The 27,700-nt window shown below is 41.6% G+C and overlaps 1 protein-coding gene across 1 annotated transcript; it reads right to left on the bottom strand.

Annotated features, from left to right (window-relative positions):
• Positions 1–6,731: 6,731 nt before the first annotated feature.
• On the bottom strand, positions 6,732–24,986 carry LOC122011037 (senescence-induced receptor-like serine/threonine-protein kinase). Its single transcript, XM_042567484.1, has 18 exons — positions 23,967–24,986; positions 23,750–23,888; positions 23,586–23,657; positions 17,669–17,740; positions 17,486–17,566; positions 17,233–17,390; positions 16,978–17,152; positions 14,849–16,044; positions 14,632–14,770; positions 14,468–14,539; positions 8,760–8,831; positions 8,577–8,657; positions 8,324–8,481; positions 8,020–8,243; positions 7,816–7,942; positions 7,628–7,693; positions 7,363–7,552; positions 6,732–7,265 (listed from the first exon to the last, which is right to left on the bottom strand). The coding sequence occupies exons 1-18, from the start codon at positions 24,316–24,318 to the stop codon at positions 6,839–6,841; spliced, it is 3,801 nt and encodes a 1,266-aa protein (XP_042423418.1). The 5' UTR covers positions 24,319–24,986; the 3' UTR covers positions 6,732–6,838.
• Between the last annotated feature and the right edge of the window lie 2,714 nt (positions 24,987–27,700).

The raw sequence follows: 27,700 nt of genomic DNA, 5'->3' as shown, positions 1-27,700 counted from the left end.
CGAGGTTGCCATACAGAAGATCCCCCGAGCCGAGAACCAATCAGCGGATGAATTAGCCAAGCTCGCTAGTTCAATATCGCCGATCGTCATCCAACAGCCAATTGAGTAGGTCTCCTTGGTGACGCACGTTGACCAGATGGAAGGCCTCACGTTCCCAAACGATTGGAGAACGGCCATAATAGAATTTTTGCACTCGGAAGTAACGTCGTCCGATCGGGAGGAAGCACAGCTACTGAGGAGGAAGGTCGGTCGGTTCACGCTCATTGGGGACCAGCTTTACAAGAAGGCGTTCTCCCGCCCGCTGCTGAAATGTGTCAGCTCGGAAGACGCAGAATATATTCTCCAGGAAGTACATCAAGGATCCTGCGGAGGTCATCCGGGCGGGTGATCGTTGGCTAGGAAGATCCTGCTGACTAGATACTTCTGGCCAACTCTATAGGAAGACGCCGCTCGGACCGTCGCTACTTGCCTTTCCTGTCAGAAGTTCCACAGCTTCTCCCATAGGCCAACGGAGAAGATGAAGGCATCTTCTGTGTCTTGCTCGTTCGACCAGTGGGGTATGGATATAGTGGGGTCTTTCCCTATGGCGACTGGGCAACGGAAGTTTTTATTAGTGGCGGTCGACTATTTCTCCAAGTGGGTTGAAGCCGAACCACTGGCCAGAATAACCGAGCAGATGGTCAAAAAGTTCATTTGGCAGCATATAATTTGTCGGTTCGCATTCCTCGTCGACTCATTTCGGATAACGGGTGACAATTCGTTGGTCAGGAGCTCGGAGAATGGTGCAAGGGAGACGGCATCGAACAACATTTCACTTCCGTGGCGTATCCTCAGAGCAATGGTCAAGCCAAAGTAGCCAATCGGGAGATCCTGCGAATGCTTCAGGTTCGGCTCGATCACATGGGAGGAAGATGGGTGGACGAGCTGTCGGGCGTACTATGGGTCATCCGCACCACCCCAAAGGAGGGGACGGGAGTAACGCCGTTCCACTTGGTATACAGGGGCGAGGCGGTCGTCCCTGTCGAGGTCGGAGTAGAGTCCGATTGGATCCAGAGCTACGATGAGGATAATGCCGAGTGAAGGCAGCTGGAGTTGGACCTGGTTGACGAAGCACAAGCTAAAGCAGCCGTCCAGCTGATGGCGTACTGGCAAAGAATGAAGCAGAACTATAACAGGCGTGTAATTCCCAGAGCGTTCCAGGTCGGCGACTTAGTGTGGAAGAAGGTGAAGTCGGTCGGCAATGTGAGTAAGATGGCAGCTCCCTGGGTGGGGCCCTTCAGAGTCGTCGAGAAGCTCTGATCGGGTGCATACTACTTGGAAGATGAGGACGAACGGCGGCTAGATCGACCATGGAGCGCAAACCACCTCCAGCCGTACCGAGCGGGGTAAAAAGTGCGCCAGTGTAATTTATTTCGGGAGTAAAAATTAAAAAAGACAAAGGATATAAGCATTTGTTGCCAAACGGCAAAACCCCACGAAGACCGTCAAGCGGCAACGTTAAATTCTAGAGTCGGACCGGCGACTATAAACCCCCCGGCCTGAAGACCGTCGAGTGGCGACGTTAAACTCTAGAGTCGAACTGGCGACTATAAACCCCTCGGCCTGAAGACCGTCGAGCGACGACGTTAAACTCTAGAGTCGAACCGGCGACTATAAACCCCCCAGCTTGAAGATCGTCGAGCGGCGACGTTAAACTCTAGAGTCGAACTGGCGACTATAAATACCCCGGCCTGAAGACCGTCAAGCGGCGACGTTAAACTCTAGAGTCGGACCGGCGACTATAAACCCCCAGGCCTGAAGACCGTCGAGCGGCGACGTTAAACTCTAGAGTCGGATCAGCGACTATAAACCCCCCGACCTGAAGGTGATATGGCATTAGACTGCTTAACGGTAACGTGAAAGTCGAGAGGAGCATGATTAGACAAAAAGACGGGCATAGATTCATTCAACAAAATTAGTCGAACGGCGATTACAAAAGGGTGTTATAGGTCGGACGGCCAACATACATTCAGGACTTCACTCTAAATAGTTAAAAATTTTGTCTGGAATTGTGGTCAGGAGGTCAGCATGATCGCGAACGGGGACAGTAAAGTCTTCAGGCAGCTGGCCCTTTTTCTTCAGATAGTCAGTCGTGGCGGTGATAGCTAGCTCAAAAGCATGGATGAGTCGAGCGCAGGCCTTCTCTACAAACTTCTCCGAGCGGATGTAATTCTGTTGCATGACAATGATTCGACTCGGCTCGGCTTCCTGATATTCTTTGAAGGCAGCGCGAGAAGCATCCAGCGCCTCTTGGAGTGTCTTCAGGTCAGTCTGAAGGACAACCACCTCCGCCGAACGACCATTCTTCTCGGCAGCCAGCAAGTCGGTCAGCTCTTTGACTTTGACCTCAAGGGCCCAGGCTTTAACATTCTTCACCTCCAGGTCAGTGACGGCCTGATTCTTCCTGTTAGTGGCCAGAGTAATCTTCTTATCGGAGGTCTTGACCTAGGTCTCGGGCCGATCTATCATGGTTTGCAAGCTCGAAGATTTATGTCGTTCGGCCTCTAGTAGTTTGTTGGCCTTCTCCAGATCGGCCTTCAGCTCGGCGTAGGAAGGGCCTTGAAGAGGGGTCCCCCCAAAGACCTTGAGCTTTTTGAACTTCTCCTCGAGGAAAGCTAAGCGGTGGCACACCGCTATACTCTCGACCTAATGCTACGATTCAGTTAAAAACGTAAAATACCGAACGGAGGATAAGAAGAAAAAGCTTGTAAAAGTTACCCCAGTAGCTTGTTGCAGATGGCTGTTGCCGAGCAACCCAGGTGGCATCACGCCCACGTGCGCTCAGGCGTCCTCCCAGACTTTTGCGAGGGGCCCCCGAATGGTTATCAAGTGTTTGGCACTCGACGGTTGGTCAACCTGGCGCAAATATTCCTCTGTCGGTAGGTGGAGCAGAGCCTTGATAGTCCTATGTCGGCCCGGAGTGGACTGGGCGGACACGGAAGGAGCAGAAGTTTGTCCGACCGGCTCAGAGCGGATGAGAGAGCGCTTGATTATCTGGCGAGCTGGAGGGAGCGAGGTGAGAGGCTGAGCGGCGACGGGGTCGGCAGGCCAGTCTCCTTGAGATTGAGTCCAGTCGGATGATCCACAGATGCATGAGCTGGAGCTGGGGGATCGTCCGCCTGTTCGGAAATGTGAATGGCAGAGGTTGCTGAACGGGTGGGGGTGCCCGTTCGGCGGTGTTTACGCCCAACCAACGGAACTTCAACATCATCAGAGCCGGCTTCCTCGGGTCGAGTGGCCGGTGACGCACTCAGTGGAGCGTTCTCCCCAGCCGCATCGGTGGTGACCGTCCGCGCGGCCGACGCCTCGCCCCCCGTACGTACCTCTTCACTCTCACCCTTGTGAGAGCCGATCGGGGTGAGGCCCAGCTTGTCCGCCTCCTGCACGGCAGCCGCCTCTATCTCGTCGGCCTTGCGCTTCAGCAGGCCCAACACCACTGATTTCATCATAGTCTCGGCTGCAAGAAAAAGAAAAGAAATTAGTTAGATGCCAAGTAAAGGAGAGAAGGTTATTCCTTACCCGGGCCGTTCGGAAGTCGCGTTCGAATCGGGCTTAATCTGAATAGGTACATCATCCCTTCGGGCAGCAGCCTGTGTATGTCTAGCTTCAACTCGGCTAGCAAGTTCTCCGCATGCAGAAAAGCGGGTTCAGTCCGGTACATTTTCAGTTCGGGAGGACTCGACAACGAAGTTTGTCATTTCGTCCGGAAGGATGGTGGCTCGGGAAAATGCAGGAAGAAAAAATGCTCTTTCCAATGCTTATTGGAGGTAGGCATTTTATCAAAGAAAACTAGACCGATCCGAACTTGAAATAAGAAGGTGCCCAGCTCAGACTGCTTGGGGTAGTAAAAATAATGGAAGATGTGGGGCTTAAGGGGAATATTGTGTACCCAAAAGAGCACAACTACGCCATACAGCAGCCTAAAGGAATTTGGAACAAGCTGGCCTAGCGGAATACGAAAATAGTTGCAAACTTCTAAGATAAATGGGTGGATCGGAAACCTAAGGCCGCCTACGAACTGGTCGCGGAAGAAGGTAACAGTGCCGGTCGGCGGGTCATGGAGCCGGTCGGACGACTCGGCCAGAATTAGTTTATGGTCATCAGGGATTTCATAGGTGTTAAGTAATTTGAAGGCGTCTCCCGAATCAAACCTACTCTCCATGGTTTGATACCAAAGACCGGGAGAAGGGGCAGAAGAACTAGCCATTGCCACCGGGGTGGAAGACAAAGGGAAAGCAGAAGGCAATGGAGGAAATGAACGGAATAGTGCCTGCGATGCGCAGACACCACCGGAATGCAAAGAAAAAGCGCGAAGAAAACAAAAAGGGAGTGAGCAAAGAGTTCTTACAGAAAAGAGGATGGCTGGAGAAGAGAGCGAAGGGCCGGAATGTCGAGAACGGGTTCGCCGGAGAACGAAGCAGAAACCTTCAAAGGCACGGGCGCGATAGAGCGGAAGCGGCGGAAGAAAAGGAAGCAGCCTTATAAAGGTTGGTCTCGAGCTGCAGGGACCGCCCGATCCAGGGCACGGGATCTGAGGAGCACATCTGCCCATTGAATTCAAAGCGGTAGGGGTCACATCGAGTCTGACAGCTCGAGCAGGCGATGACGGCCGCCTGGCCACGTGGCATCACCCCATTGGGTGCATTTAATGACCGCTATTACGCAGGCGAGGGCGTGTGCTCGGCCTTAATGGCAGGGATTTGCACGAGTTTCGAGGAAATTCGGAGGACATTGGCGTTGACCGACGTTGGGTCGGCAAGACATCCACCGGCATGTCGAACTCTTCAAGTGTCAGTGGGTTCTAGGCTGAGCGGCATTCTCATCAGATACAGAACGACCGTCATGTCGCCAGACCGATAGTCCAGTCAGTCGGACTTAGCGCCTCCTTTAACTAGACTTGAGGGGAGGCATGTGATCGATGGTAAGGACGGGAGACCCTCGTTAGCGGGAGGTCAATGACACGTGGAGGTCAATGGTCAAGAGGGTCAACCCCAAGGTCGTGCCGAGCGGACAGAGGGCTGATCGATCATCCGGCCGACCGAACATCCGGCCAGGGGTCTCCCAGGCCGGACGAAAGACAGCCCGACCAAGGGTCGGGTTTCCGATGCTCAAGGTAAAAGAGTCTCTGGGCCGAGCGGACAGGCCGCTCGGCAGAGCCACGGGACAATAAGGTGCAATCCCATCCGAGCACATGAGCAGGGCTTCCCTACCCGGTCCGAGGTATGCGCATTCCCGGAGGCCATGAGCGCCGAGCGGGCAGTCCGCTCGGCCCGGGAACATACAAGAGGCGCAAAGGGACAAAAGGGACAGCTAGTAACATCATTCTCGAGACACCTGCCACCGACAAACAGCATGGTCGGCGGCCGGAGCGGACAGAGTATCGTACGGTGGAAGTTTCCATCGTCACATCAGGGATTTGCTCGGACGATTGTGGAATGGTGTCAGACATGCTTTTCTGACACAACCCTACTGAGGTATGTTTGGGGAAGCGTGCACGCATCGAGAAGCATGCCCGCGCCTCCCTAAGGTCCTATATAAGGACCCCTAGACTTCGACGGAGGTATGCGATTCTGATCATTGTAGTCACAGTAGCGTTACCTTGTTCCTCTTCTTCCTCACTGCCTGACTTGAGCGTCGGAGGGTCGTCACCGGGAAATCCCTCCCGGCTCGGCTCCTTTGCAGGTTCACCGGAGATCCACATCACCAGTCGAAGATAGCGGAGAATATCACATCTCCAATGTCCACCGACTCAATGTTTAGACAGGATCAAGAGTCATAAAGGGAGAGTATTAGAAATAAAGCACTTATCCAGAATCTAAAGAGCATGACAATTCTCAAGAATATAAATGGTTCGATATTTCTCAAGAAAGATTGGATGCAATATTCAAGAAGACTGGTATTATAAGTCAAATATGACTCTTACTATAATGTTGAAATTAATTACTTTTATGATTTAATTAATATAACGCAATCATAAAAGTATATATATATCGGAATTTATAACTCTCATCCGTCTTCTTCTTCTATTTTCTTCTTGTTATCATTCCAACGGCAAAAGCACCTTTGCAAGAAGAAACATCGATCAAGCCTATTCAATGTCATCACCAATCCAAGTTTGTTGAATTGGTTGTGGTGCAATTTGAGCGCGACCATAATGAGGTGTAACATCATTTTGGCGAAGTCGAGACTAGAGTTCGACTCTATCTCTTTAAGATAAATTTATCCCGCACATGATGTTTATGGAACACAATAATCATCTCTCAAGATGCAACGATTTTATCTTGCGATAGCATCACTGTAAATCGCAAGACCTCTGAACCGAAAAAGCTTCTCGAACTCTCTAATGTAAGTATGGAATACAATGTTTACTTTGTTTAAATGAATTGAGTGATTCAAATGAAAATGTGAGTGGTCTTATTTATACTAAATGAAGGGTACGTATAAGAGCATCTTGGTTCAATTAGATCTCATCCATCCATTTTGAATTGGATGATATAGATTGCATCCTTTTCTAAGAGACATACTATCTCTTTATTAGATGTCATCCTTTAGAAATCAATAAATGAGATTGACTCATCCAAAGGGTACTTAAACCTTTCAAGTTGGATGAACAAAATTTGTCAATTTTGATCCATATATCTAGATTTAATTTTTCATTTAAATTTCCAACAAAGTTTACCATCACAATTTATGTACATAATGTCTAAGGTAACACAATTGATGAATGGAAGCCTATTCAAATTTGTAAATCCAAAACTAGAAATCAATTTCGACAATCAGTCAATGTAAGTGCGACAAATCAACGAGCCGAAGGGCCTTCAGCATCAGAAATGCTTCCGACATGATGAAATTCCAAGAGACTCGGATCCACCTCACTGCTTCCATGCTTCAACAACATCTTATCACCATCAGTGTACATTGCCAAGCACTCCTTTAGCTCCATCACCACTTCAGTCATCGTTGGCCTCGTACTCGAAGTGTGTGTAGTGCTTGCCAATGCGACATTGGCCACCTTCCAAGATGAATTTAGGACTCTCTCTTCGCATATGATTGTGTCGATAACATCCTCTATGTTTCCATTGGCAAGCCTTTCTTTAACCCATTGAACTATGTGAATGTCTTCAAGATCACTAAATATGGGAGATTTTCCAGTGATGAGTTCCAAAAGAACCACTCCAAAGCTATACACATCGCTCTTCCGGCTGAGTTGGTTATTGACATAGTACCTAGACAAGTAGAATTCCGTAAGGCTTTGGTGGATTTAAACATGTAATAGCAATGTCGGCATCAAATAGATGAACTGAATAAATTGATGTGAGATACTCTGGATCAAGGTATCCGATAGTGCCAACAATCCTTGTGGATGTGTGGCCGGTGTTGTCATCTTGGAAACGCTTGGATAGTCCAAAATCAGCTATTTTCGCTTCTAGTCTTTCGTTCAAGAGTATGTTAGCGGTCTTCACGTCTCTATGAACAAGTGGAGGTTTGCATCCGGTGTGCAGATACTCAAGTCCTGACACACGTGAAACATGTATGTTCATTAATTATTAAGTAACACAGGAACAAGCTATGGTAATTTAGTGTCAACCTTGTGCGGCATCAATGGCAATTCGGAGACGTTGTTCCCATTTCAAAGGCGTCTCAGTTTGACTAGCTGTTGAAATATATGATAAGAGCTAGTTAGTACCTTCACAGACCAATCGAGAGGATGCAATGAGAATAATTTTATGTTTGATATAAATTTTCAGCAGCAGAAGTGGTTAGTGAGTTCACAACCTTTGAGGTATTCTTTAAGGTTTCCCTTGGGCATAAATTCGCATACGAGTGCCAAATGATCTTCATCCATGCAATAGCCCACCAAAGAAACCAAATTCTTGTGATGAACCCTTGTCAAATGTTCAGCCTGGATTTGGAAGATGAAATTGTTTAAGTGGCCACTTTTCGGATTCGTGTGTATACAATTCAACTAGGATCAGTTACCTCAGAAAGAAAATCTTCTTTTCCTTGTGAAGATGATTTGGTCAGCAACTTGACAGCAACTTCAGTAGCATCTTCCAAATGGCCATAGTAAACAATTCCAAACCCTCCTTTTCCAATGATCTTGCTAAAGTTATCAGTAATGAACTCCAGTTCCTTGTACGTGAATTTTCGATTTTCAAGTTGATATTTGCCTCCAATTTGGAGCTCTTTGATGGTGCGTTTGGCTGCAGAGTTAAAAAGTACTATTCCACAATTCATGATGATGAATTCTGAATCAGTAACCTTGTTCTGCAACAAGACTAACCTTTTCTCTTTTTCAGTATGCAGAGAAGGATAATTGCCGCCAAGCACCCACACATAGCAGCAACTACAGAAGCAATGACGATAATTGCTAAATAATTCTTCTTCTTCTTATTCTTAGGCTCGCAAGAATCTCCACCAAGACAAATGTTGCCTTCAGTTCTGCCATTACCAAAATTTTGCATTTATCATAATAAGAACAAGTTGTTGCATTTATCATGGAAGAAACGAGTATAGTTTTCAAGATGAGGATCAACCTCAAAGTAATAGAACCATTCTTAGATTTCTCAAGAAGAACAGAAGGAATGACTCCACTAAGTTGGTTTTCTGTCAAATCTCTGCATGTAGCCAAATAACAAAATTACTTCATTTATTTTTCACTTCATTAGCTTGCATTAGGCAACATATAAATATATAAATACTGACTAAATAATACTTACAAGACTCTGAGAGATGGCAAATACCCCAGACCATCAGGTATCGATCCTGTTAAGTTGTTATGAGACAAATCCCTACAAAATGTTATCAGAAACTCATTAATGAGATCGATAAATGACGATGAGCAGAATATGTATATTATTCTGAGACGTGAAGTTATAGAAGAATTAATAAGAAAATAAGAGAGAAGTAACACAACAAAAGGAATAGTTGAATTAGACTTAAACCTATTATAAAATTAAGAGCACAGAGGAAAAAAGATGTAGCCGTAACATGGCTCAAGCAAAACTAATTGATCAATTATCAAAATAACTTATCCTAAACGTTTATATAGCTCTCAAAAAAATTTAAACGAAAAAATAACCAACTAGATTTATTCCCTAAGATTTAGAATAAATTAACTAACAAAACTTACTTCCTTAAGATTTAGGAAAAAAATTAAATATAATTAAGGAGAAAACAAACTAAACTTAATTAACAGATAAATAATTATAAATCTAAAATATGCAAATCTAAATACTTTGGATTCCCTCCTACATTAGTAGTTCGGAATTGAAGAGTACTCGTCCTTGAGTTTAGAGTGGGTGTATCCGGCTCCCCAACACAATGACTTAGATGTTTCACATTAAAAACATCAAAAGTTTTTAAATAACTAGGAAATCGCAACCTGTAGGCATCGCTATTAATCTTTTCTAGTATCTTGCAACGTCCAATCTTCCGATCTTTGAACTTGTTCTATTCACCCCATGGAAATATCACGAGTTAATACAACCCAAACCATATCACCAGCGTTAAAAAGAACTTAACATCGATGTCTATCTGCCCGAAACTTGTACTCAATGTTGTTTTCCTAAATAGCTTGCTTAACCCGCTCATGAATGACCCAAAGATACTCGGTCATCTCCTCATCCTTGGAGTTAGCTTATCCTAAACGTGAAATAAGAACTAAATCCAGTACCGAATGAGTTTCGTCTATAAACAATAAAGGACTCAAACTAGTGATCTTGTTCTTTGATATGTTGTATGTGACTGCTTGAGGTAAAACAGATCTCATTGCTTCAATTTGGTTCCTATGAGACATCTCAGAAGATTTCCCAAGTTTTGGTTCACTACCTCAGTCCGACCATCCGTTTGGGGATGATAGGGCTGCTAAAGTTTAGCTTCTCGTCCCTAGCTTTCCATAAAGTCTTCCAAAATTAACAGACAAATTTAGTATCACGATATGAAGTAATAGTTTGAGAAATATCATGTAAATGCACAATCTTTTTCAAGAAGAGGTAGCAATCCGATCAACATCCATAGTTTTTGGGACGCCACAAAGTAAGTCATCTTGAAGAATCTCCACCACAACTAGCCAATAGGAAATCCATGCTAACCTCGCACCAAGGGGCTTTGGGAATTGGTAAGCAAGTATACAAATCAGCATTGGTGAGGGTTCCCTTAGATTGCTGACAAATAAAGTAATAGTCCACAAAATGAGCTCGTCACTAGTTAGTTTGGACCAATAGAAGTCGGAAGAGATGATGGCTAATATCTTATCTCGGCAAAGTATTCTTCGTTATATAATTCAGCGATAATGTGCTCCCTTAAGGAGCGATCTGGAATGCATAATCGTAGTCCATAAAATAGATAACCATTGTGCATAATAAAATCATTGTGAAACCTATTAGTTACCTCCTGAAATATCTTGCCAAAGGAGGGATTAACAACATATATATATGAGAAAGATCTAAAGCGGGCATAATAAGTAAGCAAGGAAGAGACGCACAAGGATACTCTTACGAGTATAACCTTGTCTCAATAGGTGCATAACTTGCAAGTAGTTTTTGATGCATCCTTACTAACATGGTATGCTGGCTAGTTAGTGAATAAGATAGGAGATAATGACGTCAATGCTTCAAGGATTGCATAGTAGCAAAGAATTCCAAATCATATGTAGAGTAATTTTTCTTGGCACAGAATAGTTTCTCACTAAAAAAGGTAATAGAGTATCCTGATTGACTTAAAACACCACCAATGTTAATGCTAGATGTGTCACAATTTACTTCTAATAGTTTGTCAAAATCTGGAAGCGCTAGAATGGGTGCTTCGGTCATCTTTGCTAGCTTTAGTCCACTTGAACTCGCACCCCTTGAGACACTCAATGATAGGAGTAATCAAGACGCTAAAATTATAGATGAATCGGCGGTAGAAAGAGGTCAATCTATGAAAACTTCAGACATTGTGAATGATTTTTGGCTGCAGCTATTGTAAAATTATGTTTATATTTGATGGATCTCTACAAACACCATCAGTAGATACTATAAATCCAAGAAAGGAAGCTAAGGTCATGAAGAAAAAACACTTCCTATTATTGACAAACAAGTGTTTTGCCTTTAGCTTCTCAATGATAGTTCAAAGATGATCACGGTGCAAAGCCTGTGTCAGACTATAAATGAGGATGTCCTCAAAGTATACAACCATGAATCTTCCGTGAAAGGTCACAAGACCTAATGCATGAATCTCATAAATGTGTTGGGTGCATTGGATAGTCTGAAATACATGACCATCCACTCGTACAACCTATGTTATATCTTGAAGGTGGTCTTTCATTCATCTTTGGGCTTGATTCAATTTAGTGGTATCCACTCGTAAGATTGATCTTGGAGAAGTTCTTAGAACCAAAAGTTGATCCAACATGTCATCTAAGCGAGGAATTGAAATCTACACTCACCGTGATTTTTGATGACTTTGCTATCAACACATACACCACGAACCATCTTTCTTTAGCACAAGTAGGGCAGGGACTACACAAGGGATCATACTCTCATGAATATAGCCTCGTCTCAATAGCTCCACAACTTGTCATTGTAGTTCTTCGGCATCCTTAGGGCTAATATAGTATACCGACCGATTAGGTAAGCTTAACCCTAGAATGAGGTCAATATGGTGTTGAATGTCTCTCATAAGGGGAAGTCCCGGAGACGACCATCAAATCGACAAAGTTGAATAGGAGTTGTTGCACCTCAGTTAGTAGATCCAAGTCTAGGTTTATTACATCGCTATCGTAAGGAATCAAAGCATAGATCATGTCTTCGTGCTTCATCTCGTTCAAAAATCTAAACATAGAAAGTAGTGTAGAGTTATTAGTTACCAAATTTGAAGAGGTTCCTTCTCGTCGAGGAGTCAATACTATATTCCTCCCTTTAATAGTAAGAGTGTAGGTGTTCTTCCATCCATCGTGGATGACGCTACAATCATATTATCAAGGTCATGCCAACAATACATGACATGCGTCCATTGACACACATCACACCATGCTCGATCGTAATACTTGCTGCCAATAGAAAAGTTAAAAGCCACCTTCTATCTATGATTATCATCCCTTTGCTCAGCCATGACAACTTGTAGGGTTTTGGATGACTATCCGTCTTCAATTGCAGCTTGTGCACAACTTCTTCAAATACAATATTTTCACAGCTTCCACTATCAATAATCATCTTGCAAACTTTATCTACAACTATGCAAGTTGTGTGAAAGATATTAGTTCTAAGCCAATTATCTTACGGTTATTCCTTAGACCAGTAGACTCTTGCGTATGACAAGAGTTTTATGACCATCTTCATAAAGAATCTCAGTCTTCGATAGGAGCGTTAAAAAACCTTCCTCAATTTTTTCAGATAAAATACATAAATGAACAACCTAAACCAAAGAGTTACTTGGTTTTTTTTAAGGGAGGTTTTACAATCTAAAGCTCTGCACTAGTTGAAAATGAAAACACTTGATAGAGGTCTTAGAATTACACTCGTGTAGCTGTTGGGAAGGAACTCCTGAGGGTGAACCTATTGTTTAGATAGCTTTTATCCATAGTTGGAATATGGATAAAAGTTTATCCACTGCTAATGGTAAAATCTGCTTGGTTGAAGGCGCCTTCCATGGCTGGTTGAAGGCGCCTTCAGCCCAACTGAAGACACCTTTTGCCTGAAGGTCGCGGAGGTGCCTTCAACTCCTATTGAAGGTCGTGGAGGTGCCTTTAACTCCTGTTGAAGGCACCTCCAGCAGCTCCATTTTAGCTCTTCCGCTGCTCTGATCGCCTGAGTGATTTCGGCCAACTGAAATAGGTCTCACCCGAACCCAATTTTCGGCCTTCTCCTCGAGCAGGCTTCCGCTCCGACTTCTCATCCCCCAAACATCATGCACGTCCTTCTCGTCCACCGGTGTACTCTTCCGTAGCACCTCGTCCCTCGGATGCACCGAGCCCGTCGGCTCCCTTCCCATGTCATCCTTCTTGTTAGCTGTGTCTTCCGCTCGACTTCCTATGTTCCTAAGCTCCTGTACACTTAGAAATAAGGGTTAAACACTAACAGAAAACCTGACTTGGTTGATCACATCAAAACTACCACGAGGTACCAACAATCTCATCATCGATATCATCGTCATAAATTCACTCATCAATCTATTCGGGTTCATCCTCCATGTCTTCCTGAACCAGCAGGGTTTTATTTTTTTATTATTATTTAAGGATCTTTTACAATTTGAAGCTCGATGCCCTTATTCACCACATCGAAAACACTTGATAGAGGTCTTAGGGTTACTTTGTGGCTGTTGCTGGGAAGGGTACAGCTCCTGAGGGTGAACCACTTGATTGTTTTGATCACTCATATTTGTTTGTCTTCGATTTAACTATTTTTCAATAGTCGGCTCATTGATAAGCCTCTGAAATAGTCCAAAGTGAGTGGAGATCAAGGAATCTTGTAAAGGCTATCATAATCCCCCTAAATATCGCATTATAGTATGCTCCTTAGTCTTAGATAGATTGTTCCTAGAAATAAGCTGATAGAAGTCCTCTGTATAGTCGTCGACGATTCTAGCCCTTGCCTCAATGTATGAAGTCGTTGAAATAATATTTGTGCGTAGCTAAAGGGAAGAAAGTAGATTCTCATCCGTTTTTTTTTAATTTTTTCCAATCGGTGATTTTGGATTTACCTTGTCTCTCTCATGATCGATAGAGTTGCTCCCATCATGCTGAGGCTCAGCCTTTGAACTTGATAACGACCAATTTTATTTTGACATGATTAGGTACTTCCTTATACAAAAAAATTCTCTCTACTTTGTTGGTCCAATCAATAAAGCATTCCACTTGTAATGTGCCAAAAAAAATCAAGAAGATCAACTCGGAAATCAAAATCTCCATATCGTTCTTCTTGACCACGGTGTTCCCGATAAATAGTACGGTGGTGATATGGATTGTCAAATCCTCAATCATCATTATATCTTGGATATTATGATCATGGTGCTAAGCTTCCTCATATAGAGGGATTAATAAGAAAACAAGAGAAATAATACAAAAAAATGAATAGCCGAAATTAGACTTAAACTTATTATTAAATCAAGAGCATAAAGAAAAAGAGATGTAGTCATAACGTGACTTAAATGAAATCAATTGATTCAATATCAAAATAATTTGTTCTAAACATCATCTAAGCATAGAATCCTAAAAAAATCTAAATGAAAAAAATAACCAAGACTTATTCCCTAAGATTTAGGATAAATTAACTAGTAATACTTAGTTTCCTAAAATTTAGAAAAAAATTAATATAATTAAAATAAATTAAACTTAATTAATGAATAACTAATTAAAAATAAAAATAAAAGATTTAGATTAGGATCCCCTCCCGCATCAATAAAGGATGTTTCTCTTTTGGAAATTTCAGTGAGAAATAACACTTACAAGTATTGCAGTGCACTTAGGTTGGCAAAGGATGCGGTTATTACACCTGCCAATCCACTGTATGACATATTGCTGCAAAAAATTGAATCTAAAGAATCATTAGTCCTCAAGTCAACTTTCAAATCATTCATGATCTACTTCTCTGCAAAATTGAAGGAACTCACACTGCAGTGATCATCGGAACACCAGAGTTATTCCGTGTACAATTCAGTCCAACCCAAGTATATGCTTGTGGAGAGCATGGATCACCCATCCAGTTTCTTCTCACCTGGTACCACCCTTTGATTGCCAACATTGCATCCACTGAAAAATAAAATCTTGTTATTTATAATTTTATTATATAAATTAGCTGTTATTAATTTTTTGCTGTCGTTGTATTACCATCTTGGCCATTGGTTGCCACATTTGCATTTCTCATTGCTGTGAAGACTTCAATGGCATTTATGATAGGTGGAAGCATGGAGCTTCCTGTTTCAACAAGAGTTATATTGCACTCACCAAACCCTAAACTTGGATCAGCATTGAAAACGACGTCAGAGAGGAGGTAGGTTGGAGCCAAAGGCCTGCCGTCGTTCAGCAGGGCTCCATTGAGGTAGATCAAGAACTGCCTCGAGGCGTTCAGCTGGAGCTCGCAGAAGTAGAGGACCGTATAGAACTCAGTTAGGTCTCCTGGATCGGGTGCCAAGCTGAGTTGAAGTGTGGTGGAGCTGCTAGGGTATGCTGCAATCTGCATGACTTCCTGTGGTGGCTGAAACTGATCATGCACCTGGTTTTGGACGCTCGAGTCGGTCGATGTCACACTCCATGAAGGTGGGGTGTCAATGAAGAACCATAAGCGATCATATCGGTCAGCAGGGTACCTGATCGAATTAGAATTCCCCACATAGAATCTATCCAAGTTGACCAAAGTGGTGGAGGAGTTGACTTGAGGATAAAGAGAGTTTGAAAGAGGCCTCAGATCTAAACCAGAGATGAAAGGAATTCCATGGCCAGTGTTGATCAGGCAAACTGAGATCACATCAGCTGTGGCTTCACTGACTGTTTCAGTGAAGATGCTTTCAGTAGGAGTTGTCAGGTTTATGTTCTTCCAGAGGTTGACTCCGAGGTAGAGATCGAACTGAACAAAAGGACTATTCTTGGAGTCGTAGTTTCCATACAAGAAGGTCGCTCTTATGATGTATTTTGAGCCCTGGCTGATTGACTTGAAGGTGTAGCAGTTGCGAGATCCCTCAGGGAAGCTCCTCAATGTCAAGAATCTCCGAGAAATGTTAGAAGATATGTAGGCCGACGAGACGGCGTAGTTTATGCCCGTGTCTATGAATTGGTCGTCGGAGACGTATTGTAGATTTAGTTTTGGGTCGACGTAGGAGGAGTTTGGATCGATCCCGCTGTCGATGAAGATAAAACCTGCAGAAGCTTGAGAGCTAAGTTGCATGGCGGGATCAAGTAGAATGGTGTGTGCAGTACCTGGTGGCTGTTGTCCCTGAACTCTAGATGCGGAGGCCGCCATGAGGAAGAGGAGCAGAAGAAGCAAGAGCCGGCAATCCATGCTTGTCCGGTGCCGATCAGTACTGTCCCTGAAATCGTGCTAATTCAATTCCTTGAATTTAAAAGGCAGCAAAGGGGAATTCAAATGTTGCCTAGGAAACCAAAGCAAATATTCCTTGAAACAATGCATATTTTGGCAGGAGAAGAGTGCTTCAAAGCAGAATTCCTCGACTTCATCGGTACTTTAATTTATATATCGATGGTCGACTTTTGGAGAATAAAGAAATTGACCAATAAGGTCTGTGGTGTTTGCATTGGGAACGTCACCTAGGCCTTGTGGGTTATAGTTTTTCTTTTTCGAGATAAATAATATTCACCCGTCAACTGTTTTTTATCTTTCCTTCTCGGTTGATGTTTCCTTCAAGATTCAATCACCTTTGATCAATAGCATATCGAAGAGAATGAACAAATCTCACGAATAGTTCGCTCATACGGACATATCTCACAGGCGCCCTTCATGAGATACTTTGTTTGCTATGCTTTGGGTTTCATCTCAGTATCTTAGGGCCCAAAACATCACTACCCACTGTGGGCATATGTTTAAAATAGATTCGCAAGTTGTAAAGTAAATATACGTGTCTAAAGTAGGTTTGCGTGATTATACACCACTACTTTAAAAGATTCCTTTCTATCCGATTAGCAATGAACATGTCGATGGGGCCCCAATGAACATCAGACGTTTTGCTATAAGAAGGGAGCAATCTCCTCTTGCAAGACATTCAAGCATCCACTTGAGCCTTACTTGAGGGATTTATGTAAGATTACCATTTCAAGAGTGCTTGTCGCTTTATTTCAAAACCATCCACTTGAGCCTTACTTGAGGGATTTTTGTAAGATTACCATTTTCAAGAGTGCTTGTCGTTTTATTTCAAAACCTTCTCTACTACCTCCTCTTCTATTATCTTCTTCTGCTGCTGGAAAGAAAATCTTCTTTTCCTTGTGAAGATGATTTGGTCAGCAACTTGACAGCAACTTCAGTAGCATCTTCCAAATGGCCATAGTAAACAATTCCAAACCCTCCTTTTCCAATGATCTTGCTAAAGTTATCAGTAATGAACTCCAGTTCCTTGTACGTGAATTTTCGATTTTCAAGTTGATATTTGCCTCCAATTTGGAGCTCTTTGATGGTGCGTTTGGCTGCAGAGTTAAAAAGTACTATTCCACAATTCATGATGATGAATTCTGAATCAGTAACCTTGTTCTGCAACAAGACTAACCTTTTCTCTTTTTCAGTATGCAGAGAAGGATAATTGCCGCCAAGCACCCACACATAGCAGCAACTACAGAAGCAATGACGATAATTGCTAAATAATTCTTCTTCTTCTTATTCTTAGGCTCGCAAGAATCTCCACCAAGACAAATGTTGCCTTCAGTTCTGCCATTACCAAAATTTTGCATTTATCATAATAAGAACAAGTTGTTGCATTTATCATGGAAGAAACGAGTATAGTTTTCAAGATGAGGATCAACCTCAAAGTAATAGAACCATTCTTAGATTTCTCAAGAAGAACAGAAGGAATGACTCCACTAAGTTGGTTTTCTGTCAAATCTCTGCATGTAGCCAAATAACAAAATTACTTCATTTATTTTTCACTTCATTAGCTTGCATTAGGCAACATATAAATATATAAATACTGACTAAATAATACTTACAAGACTCTGAGAGATGGCAAATACCCCAGACCATCAGGTATCGATCCTGTTAAGTTGTTATGAGACAAATCCCTACAAAATGTTATCAGAAACTCATTAATGAGATCGATAAATGACGATGAGCAGAATATGTATATTATTCTGAGACGTGAAGTTATAGAAGAATTAATAAGAAAATAAGAGAGAAGTAACACAACAAAAGGAATAGTTGAATTAGACTTAAACCTATTATAAAATTAAGAGCACAGAGGAAAAAAGATGTAGCCGTAACATGGCTCAAGCAAAACTAATTGATCAATTATCAAAATAACTTATCCTAAACGTTTATATAGCTCTCAAAAAAATTTAAACGAAAAAATAACCAACTAGATTTATTCCCTAAGATTTAGAATAAATTAACTAACAAAACTTACTTCCTTAAGATTTAGGAAAAAAATTAAATATAATTAAGGAGAAAACAAACTAAACTTAATTAACAGATAAATAATTATAAATCTAAAATATGCAAATCTAAATACTTTGGATTCCCTCCTACATTAGTAGTTCGGAATTGAAGAGTACTCGTCCTTGAGTTTAGAGTGGGTGTATCCGGCTCCCCAACACAATGACTTAGATGTTTCACATTAAAAACATCAAAAGTTTTTAAATAACTAGGAAATCGCAACCTGTAGGCATCGCTATTAATCTTTTCTAGTATCTTGCAACGTCCAATCTTCCGATCTTTGAACTTGTTCTATTCACCCACAGTAAAACAGTCACGAGTTAATACAACCCAAACCATATCACCAACGTTAAAAGAACTTAACATCGATGTCTATCTGCCCGAAACTTGTACTCAATGTTGTTTTCCTAAATAGCTTGCTTAACCTGCTCATGAATGACCCAAAGATACTCAGTCATCTCCTCATCCTTGGAGTTAGCTTATCCTAAACGTGAAATAAGAACTAAATCCAGTACCCCGAATGAGTTTCGTCTATAAACAATAAAAGGACTCAAACTAGTGATCTTGTTCTTTGATATGTTGTATGCGAATTCTGCTTGAGGTAAAACCAGATCTCATTGCTTCAATTTGGTTCCTATGAGACATCTCAGAAGATTTCCCAAGTTTTGGTTCACTACCTCGGTCTGACCATCCGTTTGGGGATGATAGGAGCTGCTAAAGTTTAGCTTCTCGTCCCTAGCTTTCTCCATAAAGTCTTCCAAAATTAACAGACAAATTTAGTATCACGATATGAAGTAATAGTTTGAGAAATATCATGTAAATGCACAATCTTTTTCAAGAAGAGGGTAGCAATCCGATCAACATCCATAGTTTTTGGGACGCCACAAAGTAAGTCATCTTGAAGAATCTCCACCACAACTAGCCAATAGGAAATCCATGCTAACCTCGCACCAAGGGGCTTTGGGAATTGGTAAGCAAGTATACAAATCAGCATTGGTGAGGGTTCCCTTAGATTGCTGACAAATAAAGTAATAGTCCACAAAATGAGCTACGTCACTAGTTAGTTTGGACCAATAGAAGTCGGAAGAGATGATGGCTAATATCTTATCTCGGCCAAAGTATTCTTCGTTATATAATTCACTGATAATGTGCTCCCTTAAGGAACAGTCTGGAATGCATAATCGTAGTCCATAAAATAGATAACCATTGTGCATAATAAAATCATTGTGAAACCTATTAGTTACCTCCTGAAATATCTTGCCAAAGGAGGGATTAACAACATATATATATGAGAAAGATCTAAAGCAGGCATAATAGTAAGCAAGGAAGAACAACGGCTTAGAGCATCTGCAACATGATTAAGACTCCCAGATTGATGCTTCAGTATGAAGGTGAACTCTTGCAAGTAGTTTACCTACTTGATGCATCGATTACTCAGCTTGTATTGATCGTTGATGCACTTCAAAGCCTCATGATTAGTGAATAAGATAATTCATTCTGCAGGAGATAATGACGTCAATGCTTCAAGGATTGCATAGTAGCAAAGAATTCCAAATCATATGTAGAGTAATTTTTCTTGGCACAGAATAGTTTCTCACTAAAAAAGGTAATAGAGTATCCTGATTGACTTAAAACACCACCAATGTTAATGCTAGATGTGTCACAATTTACTTCTAATAGTTTGTCAAAATCTGGAAGCGCTAGAATGGGTGCTTCGGTCATCTTTTGCTAGCTTTAGTCCACTTGAACTCGCACCCCTTGAGACACTCAATGATAGGAGTAATCAAGACGCTAAAATTATAGATGAATCGGCGGTAGAAAGAGGTCAATCTATGAAAACTTCAGACATTGTGAATGATTTTTGGCTGCAGCTATTGTAAAATTATGTTTATATTTGATGGATCTCTACAAACACCATCAGTAGATACTATAAATCCAAGAAAGGAAGCTAAGGTCATGAAGAAAAAACACTTCCTATTATTGACAAACAAGTGTTTTGCCTTTAGCTTCTCAATGATAGTTCAAAGATGATCACGGTGCAAAGCCTGTGTCAGACTATAAATGAGGATGTCGTCAAAGTATACAACCATGAATCTTCCCGTGAAAGGTCACAAGACCTAATGCATGAATCTCATAAATGTGTTGGGTGCATTGGATAGTCTGAAATACATGACCATCCACTCGTACAACCTATGTTATATCTTGAAGGTGGTCTTTCATTCATCTTTGGGCTTGATTCGAATTTAGTGGTATCCACTCGTAAGATTGATCTTGGAGAAGTTCTTAGAACCAAAAAGTTGATCCAACATGTCATCTAAGCGAGGAATTAGAAATCTACACTCACCGTGATTTTTTGATGACTTTGCTATCAACACATACACCACGAACCATCTTTCTTTAGCACAAGTAGGGCAGGGACTACACAAGGGATCATACTCTCATGAATATAGCCTCGTCTCAATAGCTCCACAACTTGTCATTGTAGTTCTTCGGCATCCTTAGGGCTAAGATAGTATACCGACCGATTAGGTAAGCTTAACCCTAGAATGAGGTCAATATGGTGTTGAATGTCTCTCATAAGGGGAAGTCCCGGAGACGACCATCAAATCAGCAAAGTTGAATAGGAGTTGTTGCACCTCAGTTAGTAGATCCAAGTCTAGGTTTATTACATCGCTATCGTAAGGAATCAAAGCATAGATCATGTCTTCGTGCTTCATCTCGTTCAAAAATCTAAACATAGAAAGTAGTGTAGAGTTATTAGTTACCAAATTTGAAGAGGTTCCTTCTCGTCGAGGAGTCAATACTATATTCCTCCCTTTAATAGTAAGAGTGTAGGTGTTCTTCCGTCCATCGTAGATGACGCTACAATCATATTGTCAAGGTCATGCCAACAATACATGACATGCGTCCATTGACACACATCACACCATGCTCGATCGTAATACTTGCTGCCAATAGAAAAAGTTAAAAGCCACCGTCTATCTATGATTATCATCTCCCTTTGCTCAGCCATGACAACTTGTAGGGTTTTGGATGACTATCCGTCTTCAATTGCAGCTTGTGCACAACTTCTTCAAATACAATATTTTCACAGCTTCCACTATCAATAATCATCTTGCAAACTTTATCTGTAACTATGCAAGTTGTGTGAAAGATATTAGTTCTAAGCCAATTATCTTCTGGTTATTCCTTAGGGACCAGTAGACTCTTGCGTATGACAAGAGTTTTATGACCATCTTCATAAAGAATCTCTGTTGGCACAAGTAGGCCGGAGGGAGGGGAGGTGAACTGGCTGTTAAAAAAACCTTCCTCAACTTTTAACTCAGATAAAAAAATAAAATAAATGAACAACCTAAAAAAAGAGGCCAAAAGAGTTACTTGGTTACAACCGGAGAGGTTGTTAATCCAAGGCAAGTAAATGCACTAAAGATCTCCTTCTTTGAAGGCAAAGAAGTCTTTTACACTCGTTGAAAGCTCAGAAAGTAGTTAGGAGATGAATACAACAGTTGTTACCTATTTTCTAGGTCCAGGGGACTTTTTATAGCCCCTGAAAAATTTTATCCATAGTTGGAAGGGGCCTTCCACAGAGCTGGAAGGCGCCTCCAGCGAGGTGCAGTGGATAAAAGTTTATCCACTGCTAATGGTAAAATCTGCTTGGTTGAAGGCGCCTTCCATGGCTGGTTGAAGGCGCCTTCAGCCCAACTGAAGACACCTTTTGCCTGAAGGTCGCGGAGGTGCCTTCAACTCCTATTGAAGGTCGTGGAGGTGCCTTTAACTCCTGTTGAAGGCACCTCCAGCAGCTCCATTTTAGCTCTTCCGCTGCTCTGATCGCCTGAGTGATTTCGGCCAACTGAAATAGGTCTCACCCGAACCCAATTTTCGGCCTTCTCCTCGAGCAGGCTTCCGCTCCGACTTCTCATCCCCCAAACATCATGCACGTCCTTCTCGTCCACCGGTGTACTCTTCCGTAGCACCTCGTCCCTCGGATGCACCGAGCCCGTCGGCTCCCTTCCCATGTCATCCTTCTTGTTAGCTGTGTCTTCCGCTCGACTTCCTATGTTCCTAAGCTCCTGTACACTTAGAAATAAGGGTTAAACACTAACAGAAAACCTGACTTGGTTGATCACATCAAAACTACCACGAGGTACCAACAATCTCATCATCGATATCATCGTCATAAATTCACTCATCAATCTATTCGGGTTCATCCTCCATGTCTTCCTGAACCAGCAGGGTTTTATTTTTTTATTATTATTTAAGGATCTTTTACAATTTGAAGCTCGATGCCCTTATTCACCACATCGAAAACACTTGATAGAGGTCTTAGGGTTACTTTGTGGCTGTTGCTGGGAAGGGTACAGCTCCTGAGGGTGAACCACTTGATTGTTTTGATCACTCATATTTGTTTGTCTTCGATTTAACTATTTTTCAATAGTCGGCTCATTGATAAGCCTCTGAAATAGTCCAAAGTGAGTGGAGATCAAGGAATCTTGTAAAGGCTATCATAATCCCCCTAAATATCGCATTATAGTATGCTCCTTAGTCTTAGATAGATTGTTCCTAGAAATAAGCTGATAGAAGTCCTCTGTATAGTCGTCGACGATTCTAGCCCTTGCCTCAATGTATGAAGTCGTTGAAATAATATTTGTGCGTAGCTAAAGGGAAGAAAGTAGATTCTCATCCATTTTTTTTAATTTTTTCCAATCGGTGATTTTGGATGTACCTTGTCTCTCTCATGATCGATAGAGTTGCTCCCATCATGCTGAGGCTCAGCCTTTGAACTTGATAACGACTAATTTTATTTTGACATGATTAGGTACTTCCTTATACAAAAAAATTCTCTCTACTTTGTTGGTCCAATCAATAAAGCATTCCACTTGTAATGTGCCAAAAAAAATCAAGAAGATCAACTCGGAAATCAAAATCTCCATATCGTTCTTCTTGACCACGGTGTTCCCGATAAATAGTACGGTGGTGATATGGATTGTCAAATCCTCAATCATCATTATATCTTGGATATTATGATCATGGTGCTAAGCTTCCTCATATAGAGGGATTAATAAGAAAACAAGAGAGAAATAATACAAAAAAATGAATAGCCGAAATTAGACTTAAACTTATTATTAAATCAAGAGTATAAAGAAAAAGAGATGTAGTCATAACGTAACTTAAATGAAATCAATTGATTCAATATCAAAATAATTTATTCTAAACATCATCTAAGCATAGAATCCTAAAAAAATCTAAATGAAAAAAAATAACCAAGACTTATTCCCTAAGATTTAGGATAAATTAACTAGTAATACTTAGTTTCCTAAAATTTAGAAAAAAAAATTAATATAATTAAAAAATAAATTAAACTTAATTAATGAATAACTAATTAAAAATAAAAATAAAAGATTTAGATTAGGATCCCCTCCCGCATCAATAAAGGATGTTTCTCTTTTGGAAATTTCAGTGAGAAATAACACTTACAAGTATTGCAGTGCACTTAGGTTGGCAAAGGATGTGGTTATTACACCTGCCAATCCACTGTATGACATATTGCTGCAAAAAATTGAATCTAAAGAATCATTAGTCCTCAAGTCAACTTTCAAATCATTCATGATCTACTTCTCTGCAAAATTGAAGGAACTCACACTGCAGTGATCATCGGAACACCAGAGTTATTCTGTGTACAATTCAGTCCAACCCAAGTATATGCTTGTGGAGAGCATGGATCACCCATCCAGTTTCTTCTCACCTGGTACCACCCTTTGATTGCCAACATTGCATCCACTGAAAAATAAAATCTTGTTATTTATAATTTTATTATATAAATTAGCTGTTATTAATTTTTTGCTGTCGTTGTATTACCATCTTGGCCATTGGTTGCCACATTTGCATTTCTCATTGCTGTGAAGACTTCAATGGCATTTATGATAGGTGGAAGCATGGAGCTTCCTGTTTCAACAAGAGTTATATTGCACTCACCAAACCCTAAACTTGGATCAGCATTGAAAACGACGTCAGAGAGGAGGTAGGTTGGAGCCAAAGGCCTGCCGTCGTTCAGCAGGGCTCCATTGAGGTAGATCAAGAACTGCCTCGAGGCGTTCAGCTGGAGCTCGCAGAAGTAGAGGACCGTATAGAACTCAGTTAGGTCTCCTGGATCGGGTGCCAAGCTGAGTTGAAGTGTGGTGGAGCTGCTAGGGTATGCTGCAATCTGCATGACTTCCTGTGGTGGCTGAAACTGATCATGCACCTGGTTTTGGACGCTCGAGTCGGTCGATGTCACACTCCATGAAGGTGGGGTGTCAATGAAGAACCATAAGCGATCATATCGGTCAGCAGGGTACCTGATCGAATTAGAATTCCCCACATAGAATCTATCCAAGTTGACCAAAGTGGTGGAGGAGTTGACTTGAGGATAAAGAGAGTTTGAAAGAGGCCTCAGATCTAAACCAGAGATGAAAGGAATTCCATGGCCAGTGTTGATCAGGCAAACTGAGATCACATCAGCTGTGGCTTCACTGACTGTTTCAGTGAAGATGCTTTCAGTAGGAGTTGTCAGGTTTATGTTCTTCCAGAGGTTGACTCCGAGGTAGAGATCGAACTGAACAAAAGGACTATTCTTGGAGTCGTAGTTTCCATACAAGAAGGTCGCTCTTATGATGTATTTTGAGCCCTGGCTGATTGACTTGAAGGTGTAGCAGTTGCGAGATCCCTCAGGGAAGCTCCTCAATGTCAAGAATCTCCGAGAAATGTTAGAAGATATGTAGGCCGACGAGACGGCGTAGTTTATGCCCGTGTCTATGAATTGGTCGTCGGAGACGTATTGTAGATTTAGTTTTGGGTCGACGTAGGAGGAGTTTGGATCGATCCCGCTGTCGATGAAGATAAAACCTGCAGAAGCTTGAGAGCTAAGTTGCATGGCGGGATCAAGTAGAATGGTGTGTGCAGTACCTGGTGGCTGTTGTCCCTGAACTCTAGATGCGGAGGCCGCCATGAGGAAGAGGAGCAGAAGAAGCAAGAGCCGGCAATCCATGCTTGTCCGGTGCCGATCAGTACTGTCCCTGAAATCGTGCTAATTCAATTCCTTGAATTTAAAAGGCAGCAAAGGGGAATTCAAATGTTGCCTAGGAAACCAAAGCAAATATTCCTTGAAACAATGCATATTTTGGCAGGAGAAGAGTGCTTCAAAGCAGAATTCCTCGACTTCATCGGTACTTTAATTTATATATCGATGGTCGACTTTTGGAGAATAAAGAAATTGACCAATAAGGTCTGTGGTGTTTGCATTGGGAACGTCACCTAGGCCTTGTGGGTTATAGTTTTTCTTTTTCGAGATAAATAATATTCACCCGTCAACTGTTTTTTATCTTTCCTTCTCGGTTGATGTTTCCTTCAAGATTCAATCACCTTTGATCAATAGCATATCGAAGAGAATGAACAAATCTCACGAATAGTTCGCTCATACGGACATATCTCACAGGCGCCCTTCATGAGATACTTTGTTTGCTATGCTTTGGGTTTCATCTCAGTATCTTAGGGCCCAAAACATCACTACCCACTGTGGGCATATGTTTAAAATAGATTCGCAAGTTGTAAAGTAAATATACGTGTCTAAAGTAGGTTTGCGTGATTATACACCACTACTTTAAAAGATTCCTTTCTATCCGATTAGCAATGAACATGTCGATAGGGCCCAATGAACACTTGACGTTCTGCTATAAGAAGGGAGCAATCTCCTCTTGCAAGACATTCAAGCATCCACTTGAGCCTTACTTGAGGGATTTCTGTAAGATTTCTGCTTTCAAGGAACTTTCAAGAGTGTTGTTTCTAACCTTGTTTCAAACTTCCAAAACCCTCTCCGCTCCGCCCTCTCTTTCTGGTATCAGAGGCTTACATACTTCTGTTGTTCGGACAAGTTGGTACTACGTAACCCTGTGAGGCAAAAGAATAGATCCTAACTTGGCAAATAAGGCAGGAGGCCTTAGTAAGTCCAAGGGCACATCTGTACGAGGTTCACGGGGAAGGAATTGCCCTCGCCTGAGCTCCAGGAGTCACTGTAAGTACTTACCAGCTTTTATGAGCACTTTTATAACAGCAAGAAATACAAGTTCATACCGAGAAGCACTCTCTTCCACTGATCCTATAGAAACCCCCTCTATTGGCTTTGCAAAACCTTGCGATTAACAATGTGTTACGCCTGGTAATGCTACCACCATTAAGCAAAATAATACACAACTCCAATTACTAGTTCAAATAGCTGAATCCTTGAAAGATATCCAAGTTGAACTAAGAAAACAAAATACTCCTCCATTCCCACAAGACCTTATTTCCAAACTACAAAACCTATCTCTTGGTTCTAAACCCAAGGAGAAGGCAGGGAAGCTTAGAGTCTTTAAGGACCCATATAAAATCCTGAAGGAAGAACAGGAAAAGCTGTAAGGGATGGCCATAAGAACAGAACAAGTAGCTACAACTTCTTTATTTGAAGATCAAATTCGAAGCTACAGAAGAAGTCAACGACGATTATATAACACCCAGCAAGCAGTAAGAAGATTGGGAAGACAATTAACTGGAAGAACAACTCCTAGATATACTCTTGAGCAACAAATCGAGCTTGAAGCACAGCTCCAGCTATCTATGCAAGAACGAGCTTCAATAGTACATGTTGAGGTACTTTATCATTCCCGACGAGACGATGCACATCATAGGGTATACATTCACATATCTGAAGAAGCGGTACTAGTAACAGATAATCATCAAATTAATAGAAGTTTTATTCAAGAAGAAAGCTTTAACCAACTAAGAAGAAGTCAGATGCAATACATCCACCTGGGAGTTCTCCAGGTACGTATCCAAATACTACACACGCAACAAGAAGGAACTATGGCGCTTATCGTGTTCAGAGATAACCGATGGCAAGGAGATCAAGCAATTTTGGCAACCATGGAAGTTGATATAACTCATGGAAGCCAGACGATCTATGTCATCCTAGAAATTATGATGACTAGATTTTTACCGAAACATTCAACTCTCCATCCTAACCCGAGGATAATGTTGGTAAGTCCTAGGAAAATCGTACCGGCTCCACTGTATAAAATTTTGTACAAGTGTCGAACCTTTCCTAAATAACCTATCGTGTTCTTTAGAAGTTAAATTAGGAATCGCAAACGGAACTTAACATTATTGATTCCAAATTTAACTTATCTGTTCTTAATGGTTTAGACTTGGATCGCAAGCGGAACTTAACACTATTGATCCAAACCCACCTACGTTATAAATTCAATTAAATATTAATTTCCAAAATTGGCTTCCAGGTTAAACATGGCGAGGCACAAGACCTTCTTGGATATGGGAGCAACCACCACTTCTTAGACAAAGCCTTTTAAGGAAAGCTAATTTTTAATTTCCTTATATAACTCTAGGTTTAACCAAAAAGAACAATCAAATCACAAATTCGAAAAATAAAGAAAAACACAAACACGAATTACTAATTCGAAAAACTAGATCTAATGCCTCTTGTGTTTGGAATTCTAATAAAGAAAAATAACTAGTATGATGCGGAAAAAAAATACTAGTTATACCTTCTCTTTGTATGCTAA

The sequence above is a fragment of the Zingiber officinale genome, chromosome 8A (assembly GCF_018446385.1).
Source record: "Zingiber officinale cultivar Zhangliang chromosome 8A, Zo_v1.1, whole genome shotgun sequence".
NCBI classification, from domain to species: Eukaryota; Viridiplantae; Streptophyta; class Magnoliopsida; order Zingiberales; family Zingiberaceae; genus Zingiber; species Zingiber officinale.
This window is presented reverse-complemented; position numbering and strand designations above follow the sequence as displayed.